An 18,713-nucleotide genomic window follows, 5' to 3' on the forward strand; every position below is an offset into this window, starting at 1 on the left:
TGCTTTGCTGTTAGCTTGATAATGAGGACAAACGTGAGCAGGTTTATTTTTTTCTGCCTTGTGTCCTCTTCAATTTCAGTATCCTCTATCTGTTACTATCTTGGTCCAATGAACAGGGGAGCTCGAAGATTACCTGGTCAAAGGATTTAATCAGCAGCCGTTCAAGAAGGAGAGGAAAAGCCTCCTACACCTGTGAATATTCATATGTTTGTGTTGCAAAATAGGTTCAGTAGTGGGATTCTTGGAGATATTAAAAATATATTGATCTTCTGCTTTCTCGGTCTGTTTTTTAAACTGCTGCATGATCTGGTTCTGAAATGTGTTTGCAGCCTCTGTTTGTTCCTAGCTATTCAGCAAAGAGTGACTGGATCCCACAGGCTAGGTGATAGCTCTTCCTGTTGTCCAGGGTGGGAAATGGGTTCCTTCCCCTTGTAGTATATGTCTTAGCTGAGCAGTGTGGGAAGGAAATGACTCTCTGGCAATATGAGTGCTGCATGCAGACTGGATTGCACAGCAGCCTAGGACTGATGGAGCTCTAGTTACTGCAGTGCAGAGTCAAAGCTGGGAATTACCTCCCTCCCTCCCCCCCTCCTTTCAGCGTTGCTTGCATTCAGCCTAGCTCTTGGGAGAGATGTGTGAGGCTAACGGGCTGAGTTTCTGACAATAGCACATCAGTACCCAGCAGCTCGAGATTCATTGGAGGGCCCCAGCTTTGATGGCAGCCCCTGGCTGAAGTGGTGCCTCACAAAGCAGGGCTTGTGTGTGGGAAACGGTTGGTTTTTGTCTCTGCAGAAGGATGCTGAGCTGTGACACAATGCCTGTTTGTTTGCAATAGCTGAGACCATCATAAAGAGGGCAAGAGACAGGGGCAAGTCGGAGGAAAAGCCAGCGGGGGAAACTGGGAGCTGTGACAACGCATCTTTCCTCTTTTGCCGGAGTGAGTGAGGGAAGGGAGGCAGACAAGAAGAGAGAGACTGTGACTTACAACCGACGATGTGTCAGTCAAACACCCTGCAGGGACCAGAGCTGCATTCAGGGAAATGGTGAGATGCTGCAAAGCTTTATCTAACCCTCCTCCCTCTTGCTGCAACCTCCACAAAGTTAAAATTCATGCCCGGAGGGTGCGTTCAGGGAATGGTGGCAGCGGCAGCTGTGCCGGGGACCAACACCCACAGCTGGAAAATCCAGGCCCAGCTGGCTTTGCTGGGGGCAACCCAAGTAGGAGAGCCCGTTTCAGGTACTGTCTAGCCTATATTTTGCTTTGCAAGAAGGTGGCAGAGGGAGGGAAGGGTAAAATGGGCAGGAAGTAAAATGGTCTGCAAAGCCTTTGTTTGGCCTAATTACTTTAAAGCTCTTTATATGCTTGTCTGGCAAATGAGGAGGGGGGTGTTGTATTATAGCCAAGAAGCCTTTTCTCTCTTGAATCTTATTTGGGTAGTGGGGAAAGAAGAAAACATAGCAGGAGGTATTCTTAAGCAATAAGGCCATGCAGTGGGAAGCAAGGATGCTTTACAGCAAGCTGCCAGGCTGCAGCTTTGTAGGGATTGGCCCGTGATTGTCTGCAGTGAAAGGGGGGAGATGGAGGCAAGAGTGGTACCATGTCCTCTGAGCCTTTGGCAATGCCCTCTGCCAGTGGGGTTTAGCAGTAAGAAGAAGGTGAGCTGTATGCCAGAGCTTCTCTTTAATACCAGGTTTCCCCCTCTACCCTTATCCTGCAGAGCTAGTGATACTTATCCTTCCTATTTTAACTCTTCTGAAATACAGCTGTACAAGTGAGTTGAGTCTTCAGGGGCCTCTTTATTAAACAAAATATGTGCCTTAGCTTTCATTCTAGACCAGTATCCTTATCAAAATATATTGGCGAAGCTTCCCTAAGGTTCCGTTGCTCTATTCTTGGAAGGAAGTAGGGAGATGGCTTCTATAAAACAAGTTATTCCTTTTTTGAGTTGGGTGGTCCTTCCATAAGCAGAGCCACACATCAGCCATGTGCTGGCCAGTAACAGAATGTCCAAGTGGGATCAAAGGGACTAAATGAAGTACTCTGGCCATGGACAGGTAGAGGCTTGCTTGGTTCTGGCTCCAAAATGTTGATCATCAAACTGAAAATGTAGAGAAAAATAGTCCCGTAGAATAGAACTGGATTTTTTTCTAGTGGTATTTTCTTTTGTTTTAAGGAGCATGAGGATAATCTGTTCTCAGGCCCATAGCAGGGTATATATTACTCCAAAACCTGCTATGGAGGCCCAAGGGAATGGAACTGTCTTCTAGTGCTTAGCAGCAGATGTGATGATTTTTAGGTGAGGGTCTTTCAGTGTCTGTTTCATTGTCTGCTACTCACAGGTCATCCTTTGACTTTTGTGATTTATTATTGGACTGCCGCTTCAAAGGGGCATGCATTTTGGCGCTGATTTTGATGGTTTTAAAATATGATTTTATTTTAATTTGTTAGCTGCCTTGGTGGCTCTTCTGAGGGCAGAAAGGCAGGATATAAAGTATGTGAAACAAAAATAAGAGCATCTAATTCGTTGCCTGTTGAAAGCAAACAGGTGTGTCAAACCTGCTGGTTTCTAGGAGGGTAGCTGATAAGACTCATTCCTGACCCAATTCAGTGCCTGCTACAGCTTGGTTACCTCCAGCTAAGTAGTTTTCTGGCATTATCAACTTCTGTAATCTATTCTTAAGGTCAAAAAGACTTATCTTTTTTTGTAGTATTGGTTAGTGAATTGCTGTCTTCAGGGTTCACAGATTCTCAAATAAACAACAGAGGGTGGTGGTAGATGATTTAATTCCATCCTACCAAAAATATCAGGGCCCCTTGAAAGGCTATCACCTCTATATATGAATAAGGCCTTGTATCACCCTCACTTCCAGATCCCCTTTTACTGCAGACAAGTTCATGACATCACATGATCTGTACTTTAGGAGGTCTCCTCCTGTGGGTATGAGCCAGTTCTCGCTTAGTTTTCTGTTGAATGCGGGAGAAGGCTTTCTTAAGTGGTTCTCAAAAGCACATTGTGGACTAGATAGACCTGCTCATGGTAAAGATGGTCTTGCTCCTGTTGAAAATAACAATAGGCCCATAGTATGTGGCTAGTATTTTGTGCTATGTTTAGTGCTTCCTTGTTTCTGGCATGCACTAGCCTTTTATTTGGGGAGAGAGCATGAGAATCAGCTAGATATAATTCAGATTGACCAAGCTGGTGATGCTTGAACTAGAGTTGGCTGACCATCTTGTGTGTGTGTATGTGTGTGATCCTACAGGTTGCAATTTCCCCAGCTGGCCCTGAGGCGGAGATTGGGCCAGCTGACCTGTATGTCTAGGCCTGCTCTGAAACTCCGTTCTTGGCCTCTGACTATTCTCTATTATCTTCTGCCTTTTGGTGCTCTTAAACCCTTGACCAGAGTGGGATGGAGGCCTATGAGCAGGGTAAGTGTTTGAAGGTTTGTACTGGGCTTTGTGATACCTTATTGTGAAGAAGGAGGGTGGCTTTTAGCAAAGGGAAAAGACTGAAGCAGAGCTGGAGTGTGGTGGACATAGAAGACAGGGTTGTCCCTGCCTCTTCCCCAATATTTTGAGTGTTTCTGTCTGTAGCAAAGCTTCTTTGGCTGAGAAATGTTTCTTTCAGGGATAGGCGAAGTTCTAGTAGTGGAGAGTTTCATATGTTAGCTTGATGACTCATCACTATCCACAAGATGGAATGGTGCATAGATTCAGATACTAGGTGGAACTGGGTCTCAGGAATGCCAAGCTGCATTTCTTGTATAGAGGAGGGTGGGATTTCTTCCCACATTATTCATGGCTGAAATTCAATGCAGAGGTCGCAGATCAAGGCAACGATCCGTGTTGGGTGCTTTGGCATTTGGGAAGCTTTAAGTATATCTTTCAGGCACACTTTGAAAACCTTTATGCAGACACAGGTACAGCAGGCTTCTAGAGATGTTTGTTTTCTGTCCAGCTGCATTACACTAAAGAACACAATCAATTTGAAAAGCAGTACACTTGTTTTTTAAAAAAATCTGTCTATGCTTGAGTCATCCTGGCTTGTGCTGGTGTTTTGAATATTTTTGTAGGGCCAAAGACTTGTTAGGCAGGAGATGCCATTGCCACTATCTAGCTTACTCCCTTTTCTTCATCCTAGACAAGGATTATAATGCAAATAGTACAAGTGGGGGGGGGAAATAACTAGCTTGATCTTCACAATGCCCCTTGGCCATTTGTTCTTTCATAATGTCTTATTTTTAAAAGTTTGCTTTCTTTGTTCCATCAAGTGACCAGAGAGAATATTGTGAGACAGAAATGAAGTAGAGGATTTGTGTCTTGGATGTATCACTTGCCCCCCTTTTCCCCCAAGGAGCTCAGAGTGGTGCATGTGAAATTCTCTCATTGTATCATCACAATCATACTGCAAAGAAGAAGAATCATATTGGGAGAATTTCTGTCTCCATCTGCTCCCCTATCCTTCAATAGCACTATCTTTTTTTCTTGGGTGACTATGTTTAGATCCTTCTGTTTTTCCTTTTAGAATCTATAGAAGGTGCTATTTTTGTTTCTCTTGCCTTGATTTTTCAGAAATAATGGAACACCACAACAGACATCAGACCTCACTAGAGGCATTCACTACTGAGTAGTGTGAAACTGTTACGTTTTAGAATCCTTTGGGTGTATCTGTTTTCCTTGCATGCAACACTCTACAACACAGCACACTGACACTTCAAATTTAAGAGTGAAACTATGAATGAAAAGAGTATTGCTTTTTTAAAATCAGTTTGTAAACAGTTGTTTGGACATTTTCAGCATATCAACTACTGAATGAAAAGCTTTTGCTTTATAGTCTTGTGTGTGACTGCTGACAAATGAAAGAACAGCTGCCCATCATTTGCAATTTGTACAGCAGGAGCTTAGCTGAAAAGAAAAGGTGCATAAAGGACTTAAAATATGTTGAGCTACTGAGTTACTGGGATGTTTCTCCTTCCTGTTTCTTTTATTGCAGCCATTAAAGCATGTGCTTCATTTGTTCACTCTGTTTTTTTAATAATAGATTTTCTTATTTTATTTTTAAAAATCATAATTTAGAGAAATTTCTTAAACCACACAGTGAAATGACAAGAGTGTGTTATACACCTGGAGAGTAAACATCCACTTCACTATAATCCCAGTTTTTTACTTTAAACTGGTCTGAACATCTTCCTGCTCAGTTTTCTTTTGATTACCACAACAGCAGCAACTCAGCATACTTGAGGTTTTTAAAAAGCAGTTCTAGCTACCTTTCTTTCTGTTTGTTTACTTCACAGAGAGTCTCTTTGTCATACACGCACTCTCTTTTAATTAGTCAAGCACCCCTCTTTGTTTCTCTCCCACATTGGGTGTGATTTTTCTAAACACATAACATCTTTGTGGGGAAAAAGCTTGTGGTCACAGTCCCAGGGAGTATGTTTTGTTTAGTGTCAGTCCCTGTCATGCTTATAAGCACTCCAGTGTCTCCAGTTTACTTATTTAAAACATTTGTATCACGCCTTTCCACTTTAGGCTACCATAGCTTACAAATGTGACCACAGGAGAAGCAACACAGTTAAAATTGTATAAAATTGCAATATAGAAATTTGCAAAGGAAGCAACACCAGATTAATTGCCTGACAGATAAGCTAGCTACTTCAAACTGAGCTTTAAAAACCTAGCCCACATGAGAGACCCTGCTGGGTTTGGTGTAGTGGTTAAGAGTGTGGACTCTAATCTGGGAGAACTGGGTTTGATTCCCCACTGCTCCACATGCAGCTGTTGGTGTGACCTTGGGCCAGTCATAAGTTCTTTCAGGGCAGTTCTCGAGAGAGCTCTCTTGGCCCCACCTATGTCACAGGGTGTCTGTTGTGGGGAGGGGAAGGGAAAGGGATTGTAAGCTGCTCTGAGACTCCTTCGGGTAGTGAAGGGCATGGTATAAATCCATTCTCCCAGATCAGAGTCTGTGCACTTAACCACTACAGCAAACTTGCAGCAAGATGCTGCAAGGAGTTACCAAATGGTTTGAAACGGGGAGATGCAGTCCCTTCAGATATTTGTTTAAATATTTGTCCTGCCTTGCTCCCCACTGAGTACTCAAAGTGGCTTACAAAAAAACTCCTACAAAGTTAACTGGACAAATATCCAGCAACAGAAAGTATTGCACATGAGCTCCTTGGGGATAGGCTTCACCCCACATCTCACCTGGAAAGGTAGGACCAAGCATGCCTCCGCAACTGACTAACACAGGACACACCCAATGGTTTCTGGAATTCAAGGTTTATTCCTGCAGACCAAAACAGTATTCTCCTTTTGAATGACAGACAGGGTTATGATCTAAAGGCTTTTTCAGAGATTACCATGGTAAAGCTGCTCAGAGCCCTGACCATCGCCTTCTAGTCTAAGGGGATGGATACTGGAGAGGTGGACAGTTTTGTAGTCACCTGATTTGAGTTGAGTTTCATCACAATGGCAACTTTGTAGAACACTACATCACTTTCATGACCAACTGCTTGTCGTTCTGGTCCAGGTTGGCTGTTGAATGGACATTGTCCTTCTAGACCCTTAACTTGCATTCTCTGACATACGTTTCTGCAACTTGGAGATTCTCAGTTCCTTGGGTGCAGATTTCAATGGACCAGTTAACACAGTGAGCAAAGGCTTCCTTCAGAAGTAACTCTGATGTTTCCATTTGGATGGAGGATGGTGCCCAGGACATTCTGGTTCTCCAGGACTATTTGCCCATCTTTTTACAACAACCGTAACTTCATTAAGAGCTTTTTTGCTGTCTCAAGTAGCTCTTACTACTCACTTTTATGTTGATGTTTAAGATGCCATAAGACTCCTTTTTAATTTTTGCTGTAATGTGGCTACTCCTCTGGAATGAAAGACTGGAGTAACTCCTCCCAGTCTCAAGACCACCTTCCCAGGATCAAACTATTGCTTCAGAATACAATGCTACCTCCTTTTCTGCTCTGTAGATACTGATTGCCTGAATGGTGAATTACATCATCCTGCAGAGATATTTAGGGCACGTTCCTAGGACCAGGAATTTATCACTCCTTCCCTACTTGTTGAGATTTACAGTGTCTTCCTCAGGAGCATCTGATACAGTCTCACTGCCATCAGTGCATGTATTATTGTTTCCCTCAAGGCCAGTATCAACAACAGGAACTGTTCCCTTCATCAGTCCTGGTAACCATGGCAACATCTACAGCCCCATACCAATTATAAGCCTTCAGAGCCTTTGCCTAACCGTACAGTAGGAGATACAGTTTCCTGTTCAGTACATGCCTCTATGTTGAGCAACGTATGAGGATGGCTAACAGGTACAGCTGCCTGTTCCTCAAGAATGTGGCCTAGTGATGGAATCTCCTGTAGCCTTACCAGTGCTCTCGGAGCTTTTTAGAGGCATGCATAGGGAAATACTGTTCCTTCTTACTTAATTGCATAGCTCCTAACTTTGTTGAAGCATTACAAGGAAAGGCTTTCGGTTTATGGCGACACGCAGGCAGACGCATCTCCCAGACGTCCCGGGGATGCAAACTGCACACCAGCGTGTAGGAGGGGGTGCGACGGGTTGCGCCCCCCCCCCCCTGGAGCCTTGGCAAAAGGCTCCTAGCCAGGGGGCTTTTGAGGGGCGACCTCTTCGATGGCGCGATGCCGGAGAATTGAGGCGTTCCTCCGCCCCGAAGGTCCTGCCACTGAGTGACCGTATGGTACAAGTGCTGCTGACCGGGACAAGCATTGGAGATTGGGCGGGGGGAAAAACGATGCTGAGTGAGGCCGGATGGCCAACAATAAATTGTGAGTTGGGTTGAACTGAGTATGAAGAATTAAAAAGAAAGCTTGCCCCCCTTGAAGAGCGATGCGAAGCGAGTGGGCACATGAACAAAAACACGGAATAAAGAGGGGGAGCTGAAAAATTAAGCATTTGAAACTGTTTTCAGAGACTTACCAGAACGCAGATAAGCATTTGGGTGAATATCAGAGACTTTAGCAACTTTTCGTTAAGTAAACAAATCCAAAAAGATGGCGGGGAAGAAACCGGAGAAAGAAAAACTTTTGAAAGCGAAACTAGTGGGTAGTCCTCAAACGGAAGAGACCACTGAGCTTTCAAGAATGTTGGCAGATTCCTTGCACCCTCTGCTGGACAAGATGACCAGTATTAAGCAACAACTGTCAGTAATTGGTCAGAGTTTGGCTTCACTACAGCTGCAATTGACTCAATCCTTAAGAGCAACAGAGCAAATGGGGGAGGTGAAGGAAATGGACGCCAATACTAAAAAAGTTAAGAAGAAGGTGCAAAAGCTGGAAATGAAGCAAACCAGGAAGAGTCACAACTTTTGCATTTGCAAATGGAGAAAACCAATTTGGTCCTACGGTTTCAAGGGGTCCCGGAAATTAAAGGAGAGAATCTGAAGCAATAATCTGCCTGGGGAAATAGTAGATTCTCGAAGAGACATCTGAGAGACTCTATTTTGAAAGCAACTTCGGGAACTCCCTTGAAAATTGGGGACAACAACATCAGGATTTTAAAAGACATTCCATTTGACATAAGAAAGAAGAGAAAGAATTACAAAGAGCTAATCCTATTTTTACAAACAAATGGCATCAGTTGTAGATGGTTAATCCCAGAAGTCGTCATTTTCAAACTACACAATAAAAAAGAAAAGATTGACTCTGTTCTTAAGGCACGTGTATTTCTGCGAACACAGCTCGGGGAACCAGCTGAGGACGAGAAGGAAGAAGAAGAAAGCAAATCTGATGACGAGTTAGGCTCGGGGTCTTCGGACGAGGACTCACCCTCTGAAAAGGGGGCGGCTGCCCCCAAAACTGCATATAAATTGAGGATTAGAAAAGAGAAGTGGCTGAAGGACTCTGATTTGTGCCTAAAAACTCTGAAATGATTTTAGGATGCTCGGGGGGTTTCTTTAAGCAGTTAAATGAATAGTTAAAAGATAATTAACCTAGCATAGCCGACTATGTTCATTGTTTTAATAGCTTTTTAAAACTAACATTGAGTTAAGCTGATGTATTGATCTCCTATTCTTGGGTTTTTAGTTATTAGTGGGTCTTTTTTCTTTGTCCCTTAGATGTAGTTCCCCTCCCTATATTTTTGGTTGTAGTTTGTAGTTTATAAAAAATAAATAAAAAATTCCCCTCAGGGGTATTTAAAAAAAGCATTACAAGGAAAGAAGTGCCAACACTCACAGTCTTTGAATTGCACCTTATTTACTTTCTACCATTAGGGAGTGATCATACCAGTTAACCTTTTTATCATCTGGGATCCTGTTATTGGTACTTTACAGGAGCAAAAGCAGAGTCCTTGAGTTGCTGTGCCTGGGTATACCTTCCATAGTATAAATGGACTTTGGTTAATCCTTGTTAATCCTGGGCAGCGATTGCCCTTTCAGTCCAAGACAGGCAGCACATTGTATCCTGTGTTGTCTTAGACTTTTAGCAGCAACTGTATTCATGTTCTGCTGTGCTTATATTAGAATGTGCCCTCTTTTATTTTGCATTCTACAGAGTACAGACTTCAGAGTCTTCAGTCTAAACCACTGAATATTCTAGACATAGAACTATATTCTCTTAATTTATTTTTTGTTGTTGTTCAGTCGCACAGTCGAGTCCGACTCTTCGCGACCCCAGAAGTTAATTCTATTTACTAGCATGGTTTTCTTTTTTTTTATTTATCAGATTTTATTGATTTTTTATTTCACCTACATTACTATAGAAAAAGAAAAAGGGGAAGAGGAAAAAGGAAAAAGGGGAAGGGAAAAAGGAAGAGGGAAAGGGGGAAAAGGGGGAAAAAAATAACAAACTAAAATAATAAAACCCCGGGGTATAGACAGTAAATAAAAAGACCCACACTATATCTAAAAGCCCAAGAAAGGAAGGTCTTATACAATTAGTATACAGTTAGTCATAAAAATTATAGTTTTTCGATTGAGTCAATGAATTTAGGAGTTAGTGAGTCCATTTTAGTAAATTTCAAATTTTCTTCTCAGTGCGCACAAAGTCTCTTTCATCCACGTCAGTTGTAAATCTTTCAGTCATAAGAGTTACTTGGGTACTCTTAGCCGCAGGTCATACGTATCTCTGGCCGTGCCTCCTTCTGCTCCTGCTGGGGCTCCGTCCATCTCTTTCAGGTTCTCTGCAGAGCCTCTTCCGTCTGGCTGTTCTTCCATTTTCGATCCAAAAAACTGCTTCAACCATTCTTCCGCTTTAAATACTGAGTCTATTTTTTCTCTCTTATCCTTGTATTTGAACTGCACGCCCTCGGGATAGAGCCAGTTATATTGAATCTGGTTGATCTGAAGTGTTGAGATAAGCTCTTTGTATGCTTTTCTCTTCTGCCGAACCTCAAATGGAACGTCCTTTAGGACCCTGATGATTTCTGGTCCCAGCTGAAGGGGTTTGGCTGCAGTAGCTTTGAGGATATCATCCCTTGTCTGTCTTCGGAGAAACTTGACTACAATCTCACCCAGCATGTTGTTTTGCTTGATATATTACTAGCATGCTTTTCTAACTATTTAGGTGGTCACTGTCCCCACAGATTTATCTCACTGGGGTTGGGGAGCCCACTACTAGTCTCCTAGTGTGAATGTGGCATTATCCCCCTTATGGAAGAGGTATGCATGAGAGGAGCCTCTACATATCCCCTAGAATACTTTTTCAGTGGGTTGTGTCCACAATGCTATTTGTTATGCTGTTAAGAATCAGTTTGTTCTAGCTCATACAGAAAGGTATCCTGCTAGGAACATGGCCACTTTTCTGCCTTGGCAAGGGGCACATCCATTTACTGACATGTAGAGTATGCTTTAGATATGTTCTTGACAGCTTATAAAGCCTTGGGCATAGCAGTTATCTATATAGCTTGTTTTACTCAGAACATCAGAACCCATCTCTAGATAAATCAGCAAACTAATCAAGTCTATGCTGCATTGCATGGAGACCAAAAAGAAGAAATATAGGCTGCATCATCACATATTTATTGTCTTCCTAGATGATGAGCCTTTCCACTGATAGCCCTCAGTGAGGTTGTGCTGTCTTTGCTGGCAAACAGTCCCCAAATGTAAAGCAGCTACTCATCAGCAACAGACTGCCCATTGAGGATATAAACCCAGACTATGGAGAACAAGCCAGTGCCAGTTTTGACACTGAATATTTGAATGACACCATACAGGAGTCCAAGAACATCAGCTAATGCCATCAATGGCTCATTCACCTGCACATCCTCTGATGTGATGGATGTTTCCATACACTGGCATTGCTCTTCTCCCATTTACATTGGCCAAATAGGACTGTGAAAGAAGACGAACACAGACCATACAGTAAAAATGGACGCATTCAAACTTTTTCTGGACATTCAACAGCAAATGTAAAAGCTTATATATTTCAGCCAAAAAAAAAAAAAAAGTTGCCAAGGGCAGTTTCAGCATGAAGCTACTGATTTGACAGTATGTGGCTTCAGCTTAGTAAAACTAGGGATGACTAGCTCTGTAGAGAAACTAATTCTACACTTTTAATCTTACTTGCCACTTCATCTTGCCATTCTGATTGCCTTGCAGTCTTGCTATTAGATTTTGTTTTTGGTGGTGTTCCGCAGTGTCATATAACAACACACTTATGGCTTGGAGTGTTGGGCCTTCTGGCCTCTTTTTTGAAATAGCCCATCTAGCCTTCTGTTTGCACCCTTGTGTTTATACTTCTGCCAGGTAATGTAATATTCCAGGCATCTGACAAAGTAGGCTCTGATTCAGAATACATCTATCACAGTAAATTTGTTAGTTTTCAAGGTGCCACAAGACACATTGTAGCTTTAGTTACAAGTAAGAAACCTTACCTGTAGGTAATACTTTGCATTTATTTGTATTTGATATAGTTTTACAGTTTATCACAGTCTTGAAAATAAATCCAAAAAAGGTTAATAGTCCATAACATTTTTACTAGTCCTCATGACATTTCAGTCACTGATGTGAAAAAGAACCAGCTCTCATTCAGGTTAGTAAAGTTCTTCCTCTTGGTTTCCTGGAAGAGATTCTGATTTCACTCTGGCATTTGGCTGTTTCCAAACCTGACTGTGTGAATTTTAGTCATCTTCCAAAGTGGTTCCCAGTTGTGTACCCTCAGCATATATTAATCCACCTTTTTAAGGAAAGTGTTGGGGAAACCTCCAGATGCAGGGCTAGTTGCAGCATTGCCTACAAAAGGGTGCTGATTTTCTCCTCCCTCTCATTTCCAGGGCACTTCTTAAAAGGAAATCCTCAGTCCTGTGGATGCCCCTCTGACTTGCTTGTGGGCATGGGCTGTAGAACTCTTCTCTGCAGGAAAGGACTGAAGTTGGGATTATGTTGTGTGTGAATTTGGAATGGATCTAATAGACACAAGATCCTTGTCAAAGGGGATAAAGCTGGTTTTCCAGGATTTGTTCTTGGTAAACCCCTCCTGACTTGTGAAGCCTGGCTTTTTGCTAAAGGCTTAGAAACAGTTTTATGATTTGTTTCTGTGATTTGCTGTTTCAAAGTTTTCCTTATTCTTTTCCTGGAGACTTCTTTTATGTTCTGTGCTCCTGAAGAGGAATGTCAAGGCTCGAGGATTAACCCTAGGGGATTTAAAGAAATTAGCTACAGCAGTTTCAGGCCTCGCTGGCTACAGATTATCCCACAATTCTTTAACTTGTTCCCACCCTGTTCTGACCTACATTTTATCCTGCTTCATCTTAGTGTTTCTTTTGCTGTAGCATAACCCTCTAGAATATAGAATGACATTTTCCTTGCCATTTCTTCAATTGTCGTGACACTGACTGAGGCCAGCAGTTAATGTAAAGTGCTTTGGTTGGAAATACATTTAAGAGTAATTCCTGTGTACAGCATTTCAGCACTAACTTTTGGCAAATGTGCAAGTGGACTCTTTGGAGCCTCAGCCATTGGGGGTGCTGCTGCAAATTCCTTGAGTTTAGCAGTAAGTGAGGCAGAACTGTTCAATCAGGGATAGGACCAGACTTCCCAGTGGCAGTACTCTTCAATATAATAGGTATAATTTATGTGCATCCGTTAGCACAGGTTGTGATAACTGGAGCAGAAAAGGGTTCTGATTAAGCAGTAGGCTGGTCATCACCTGTGCCTATCTTGTTGGCTTCTACACATTTGAGAATTGTGATCTGCTGTTATGAAAACCTGAAATGCACCAGCTTTATTTATTTACATTTTATTTTAAAATAGTCTGCCAACAATCGTAGCCATGGCTTCCAGGGCACGGGGGGTGGGGGGGGAGAACATCTAACAAACAAGTTATTCTGTTCTGCATGTTTTCCCACAAGTTGCAGATTAATTTCCTTTGCTAAAATCAATCTAGTTGATGTTATTACATGCTCTCACAAACTGTACTTGCTAATTGTTCCAAGCAAGAACACAGAATATTTTGTTCCACAGAAAGGCGAGCCCATCACTAAATGCTGAATTGTTGGCAGGGAGTGTAAGCTTTTTCCTGTAGTATGGCATTTCTACTCACTGCTTTCCTATGTGGGAATGGTTTTCATACAAGGAGTAGAGAAATGAGTCCTTAAGAAGTTTTATTGTTACAGCAAAAGAGCAGAGGCTGTCAGCTCGATGAAATACTTCATGTTATAATTAGCAGTAATTTGAATACTTTTCTATCCAGCTTTCCCAACACTGCATATCAGTGGAGGGAGCCACGGGGTGAGGTGGGACAATTAAAAATAGAAGTACTGCAGTCTTTGATCTCTTGCATTTAAAAGCCAAGGGTGATTAATATAGTTGTTCAGTTTTCATATTGGTAGGGAGGTGGCAGATGTTGTGCAATAGCTCCCATTTTCCCTCCCTCCCCCCTCTCTAGGTTTCCCTATACAAATCTGTGCCAACACGACTACTCTCACGAGCCTGGGGACGCTTGAACAGTGTAGAACTACCCAACTGGCTCCGGAAACCTGTCCTCAGCCTATACATCTGGACATTTGGTGTCAACATGAAGGAGGCAGCTGTGGAAGATCTGCATCACTACCGAAACCTTAGTGAATTCTTCCGACGGAAGCTGAAGCCACAGGCACGGCCTATTTGTGGTATCCATAGCATGGTAAGTTGCATGGAATAATTGTGCTGTTTGTTGATTGGCAGAATGGTGCTGCGGATTTCCTACCCTTTGTGTTGATTTTTGTTGCTGATGTTGTGTGTCCTCCTTCATGAAGTACAGGAAGATACTGTCCCGTCCCAAAGAGTTTAAAATAGAAATTTTGAGATAAGAAAGGCAACAACAGGAGAAGCGAACAGTGAAGATGGACAAGAGACAGCTGTGCATGCAATCCAGTTATGCATTCTTTAGTTTTCGTTTCAGTAGATGATGGGGACTAAGGGGACTGTGCCAAAGGCTTCGTGAAGAAACTGTGTTTGAAAGAGAAGCTTGAAGGAAGGGAGGGAGGTGGCATCATGCAGGTGTTTTGGGAGCCAGTTCCTGGAACAAGGGGGCAGCAAAGGAGAAAGAGCAGAGTTGTTTGATGGAGCATGAGACCTTTAGATAGGAGAGGGGTGCTGGAGCTGCAGGAATGAAGCTCATAGGCAGGGATGTATGTGAGCCTACAGGTAAGGGCGGGCAAGGCCAAGGATAGTTCTGAAGATGAGAGCAGTGAATGATTTTGACAGCAGAAATGTACGGGCTGAGGTGCATCAGTGTAAGACCAGGAGGAAGGAGACTGCAGTAGTCAAGGAGAGGGATGACCAGAGCAGATTTTTCATTCATTAGGTAGAAGGGAAGAACTGTAATTTTGTGACAGTTTTGTTGTGTTATAAAGGGAGGAGCCATATGACTTGGCAGCAGACTGAATATGTGAAGCAAAAGAGAGAGAAGGATCAAAGCTAAAGTCAAGGTTCCATTCTTGTTCTACATTGTGTTGGATGTTGTCAATGAACCTGGAGCATCCATGAGGAGAGTAAGTAATGGGAGGAAAGATGAGAAATTCCATCTTGGACTTACTGAGTTTGAGACTTCCAGGCAGAAATATCAGACAGTTAACTGGAGATGTGGAATTGGATGGTGGGGGAGAAAGTACAGGGATGGAAAGGTAGCACTGGGTGTCATTATATAGGTGGCATGGAGTTACTGGATTTGATGGGGTTACCCAAGGAAAGTGGGTCAAGAGAGTAGAAGAGGACCAAGGACAGATCTGTGGGGAACACCAATAGAGTGAGGTCAGGCTTCTAGGTCCAAGGGATTATCATCATAGATATAATAATCTGGGAGCCAGATGTTGTCAGAAGGTGAGTCGGTCCAAAGTTGAGGTTAAGAGAAACCTGGAAGGTAATATATGATTGCAATAAGATAAAGGGAGTAGAGATGTACAGAATCTACTTTGAAGGTTGAGAAGCAGAAGTATGGGGTGGAGGTGGAGGCTTCAGCTGACAGAATTTGGAGAGCCAGGTGTTGGTTAAGGGCAAATAGCTGGAGAGAGGAAAAGATCACAGAAGATCTGGGTGATTTCAGAGGGGGAGAAGGAAAACAGCTGGGAGAGTCTACAGTGGGTATGAGATTCAGAGAGAGAACAGATGATGGATGCAAAAAGAGGAACTGGCAAATGTACTGACATCATAAGAAGCCACTACATCCTCCTGCTCTAAATTAGGGCATGACTCCTCTTAAACTACTCTATTTTGCTGTAGCTCATTTATTTCTTAGGAGGGGAATGTTTTGGGAAAGGATAAGAAATTGACATGTGAGCTCTGACCTCCAGTATGAATGAATAAAGGGGCTTGCCCAAGAGATTATACAAAAGTTTATGTATGGCACTGGGATGGAGTAGAAAAGGTGGGTTGAATAACCAGGAGGTTGTTTTCCTGCTGTGAAAAATAGCACCATGAGGATTTTTGTTTGTTCTCTGTAGATCAGTCCATCTGATGGCAAGATTCTCAGTTTTGGACAAGTGAAGAACTGTGAGGTTGAGCAAGTGAAAGGCATTACTTACTCCCTAGAGTCATTTCTGGGCCCACATGCCAATACCGAGAATGCTGACGTCAAGCCAGGTAAATACCCAAATAAATTCAGTGGTCTTGTTTGGCTAGCTTTGTTGTACAGTGCCTTGGCACACAGAATAGTGCACCCTTCCTCTTCAACTCCAGAATTTCTTCTTTCTCATCCTTCCTGGCCACAGAATTTGGGCATAATTTTCTTGAATTTCTTTCTATAATGCTTCATTAGGGTTAGAGCTCACTGTGAATAATGGTAACTAACTGGCTTTCCACCAATCCCTATCTTCAAATCTTTGAGAATGTAGGAACTGTGACCAGCAAGCTGTACCTCTGTGTGTGGGATGAGATAACATTTTGTGGTGATGAGGTCACACAGCCTTGGGCAGGGACCAGACAATCACCAAACAATGTGTACCATCTCCATGGAAACTGAAAATCAAGGCCATTAATGTGTGTGTCTTTGTGTGTGGTTTTGCACCTGCATGTGGGCAGTATACTTGACGCAGCCTCCTAAAATATTGTAGGACTTTGTTTTTAACAGTGTGAAATGCAGAAGGCTGTTTTATAAGCCAGGATTGCAGAGTCCACACTGTCTGTACAGCTCCTGTCTATTTTTTTTAATTAAGGTGATCCCTTGTGACCAGTGTTCCCTCTAAGCTGAGTTAGTGTGAGCTAGCTCACAGTTTTTTAGCCTCTGGCTCACAGATTTTTGTCTCAGCTCAGGAGGGATGGCTCCAAACAAACTAATTTATGCAGTAGCCAAATCACTTGCTCACAGCTTTAATGCCAGTAGCTCACAAGGTAGATTTTTTGCTCACAAGACTCCACAGCTTAGAGGGAACATTAGAAATTTACAGCCCTGTCCTATGAATATTTACTGAGAAGTCCCATTACTCTTAATGCAACTTACTTTCAGGTAACGATGCATAGAATTGTAGGCTTTTACTCTAATCTCTACTTCTCAGGCTTTACACTTCCCAAGCTGGGATTTACCCATTGGTCGGTACTAATGTTTTACTGAGTTAAGCTGTGTGTCAGTTGCACATGTCTGGATTATTGGCCCATACAGTGCGGTACACTTTGCATTTTGCAGCTGTCACAGTGTGCCTTTGAGAAGGGCCCGGGCTCCTGCTAAAATTGTAGACAGAGTTAATTTCTCAGTTGGAGTTCTGTGCTGATGCATTGTTGCCTGCCTTTTTAAAATTGAGTTTATTACAATATTACAATACTAGGATAAGGCCCCTTGTGGAAATAAATACAACGAGCTCTAGAAAGAGGCTCTGGGAGAGTGCCAAGGCCTTGGGCACTCAGCGTCAATGTGCTGTGGCAACCTCAGCAGGGTATAATGACACAGAGTCCACCATTTTCTCCAGAGGAATTGATCTCTGCTACCTGAAGAGCAGTTGTAATTTTCAGCGATCTCCAGCCCTCACCTGAAGATTCACAACAATTGTTACCCAGGAGGAAATGGCTGGTTTGGAGGGTGGAGTCAATGGCATTGTACCTGTCTTAGGTCCCACCCCTTCTTAAACCTCACCCTCTCCCGTTTCCATCCCTCAAATCTTCAGGAAGTTCCCACCTGGAGTTGGCAACCCTATCTCCTTCCCAGCCAATCATCAACCTACCTTTATTTCCCCCTCTCTTCAGCTTTCCATTCCCCCCACACACACACCTGCAGCCTCTTCCATGCTCTGAAGCCCTGACTGCCACAGAGTCCACCATTTTCACCAGGGGAACTGATCTCTGCCATCTGGAGAGCAGTTGTAATTCTGAGTGATTTCCAGCCCTCACCTGGAGATTGGCAACAGTGGTTTCCCAGGAGGAAAAGTAGTCTTTCTCTGCAATGGGGACCAAAGCAGCTTATATCATTCTCCTCCCCCCCCTTTTGACTTGCACAATAACCCTGTGAGGTAGGTTAGGCTGAAAGTCTGTGACTGGTCCAAAATCACCCACTCAGCTTCTACAGCAAGAACCTGGATCTAGCAGACCCTGCTCTGAAGCACTGAGTGCTACGCCTAGGGCAGCCAACCTCCAGGTGGAGCCTGAAGATCACCAGGTATCACAACTGAACTCCAGACAACAGATCTCTCCCCCCCCCGGAGGAAATAACTGCTTTGGAAGGTGGGTTGTATGACATTCTGTACAGCTGAGGCCTCCCCCCCCAACCCTGGCTTCCATAGACTCTACCAGGAAATCTCCAGGAATCTCCCTACCTGGAGCTGGCAACCCTAGTCATCAGGACTGGTCCCAATGACTTCCTCACAAAGGCCTGCAAGGGGTTTCCTTCCTTTGTCTGAACCAAGCTTTGTTGCCAACATGGCTAAATAGGCTCCAGTTTACCACTCAGCTGTTTGCCTCCCACCCTAGTCTCATGGGCATATCTCACTCCTTAAATTCACTGTAACCACTCATGGACTCATCACTGCCTTTTTAGAGGGATAGTGAGACCCCTCTGGCCGAATCTCCCTATTTGGAGATGGAATCCCCAATCTTTGGGGGAATCCCTGAAAAGTTGGCAACCTAAGGGTCTGGCCTTTTCTTGCTTTCCTGGGCTACCTCCTCCCTTTGGTATTGTGCAGAGCAGGGGAGATTATGTGGTCAGAGCACAACACAGATTATTAGCCCAAAGAATTTATTTAACTATTTACACAGTTATGGAGCACACACACACACTAGGAGTGAGCACACACTATGAACCAACAGGACATAAATCAACATGGGTTAAACGCAATCCT

At 43.3% G+C, this 18,713-nt stretch overlaps 1 protein-coding gene across 3 annotated transcripts in view; it reads left to right on the forward strand.

Annotated features, from left to right (window-relative positions):
* Positions 1–18,713, forward strand: part of PISD (phosphatidylserine decarboxylase) — a 93,882-nt gene that overhangs the window by 47,604 nt on the left and 27,565 nt on the right. For 2 of the 3 annotated variants that reach the window (XM_015416728.1, XM_015416727.1), the window contains exons 2-5: positions 836–1,043; positions 3,262–3,427; positions 13,859–14,095; positions 15,894–16,032. In XM_015416728.1, the coding sequence (XP_015272214.1) occupies positions 994–1,043; positions 3,262–3,427; positions 13,859–14,095; positions 15,894–16,032 (592 nt within the window). In that variant the 5' untranslated portion in view covers positions 836–993. The remainder of the gene's footprint in view (positions 1–835; positions 1,044–3,261; positions 3,428–13,858; positions 14,096–15,893; positions 16,033–18,713) is intronic. The other variant, XM_015416726.1, reaches the window with a different exon arrangement.

The sequence above is a fragment of the Gekko japonicus genome, unplaced genomic scaffold (genome assembly GCF_001447785.1).
Source record: "Gekko japonicus isolate JY-2015 unplaced genomic scaffold, Gekko_japonicus_V1.1 scaffold16, whole genome shotgun sequence".
Lineage (NCBI taxonomy): Eukaryota > Metazoa > Chordata > Lepidosauria > Squamata > Gekkonidae > Gekko > Gekko japonicus.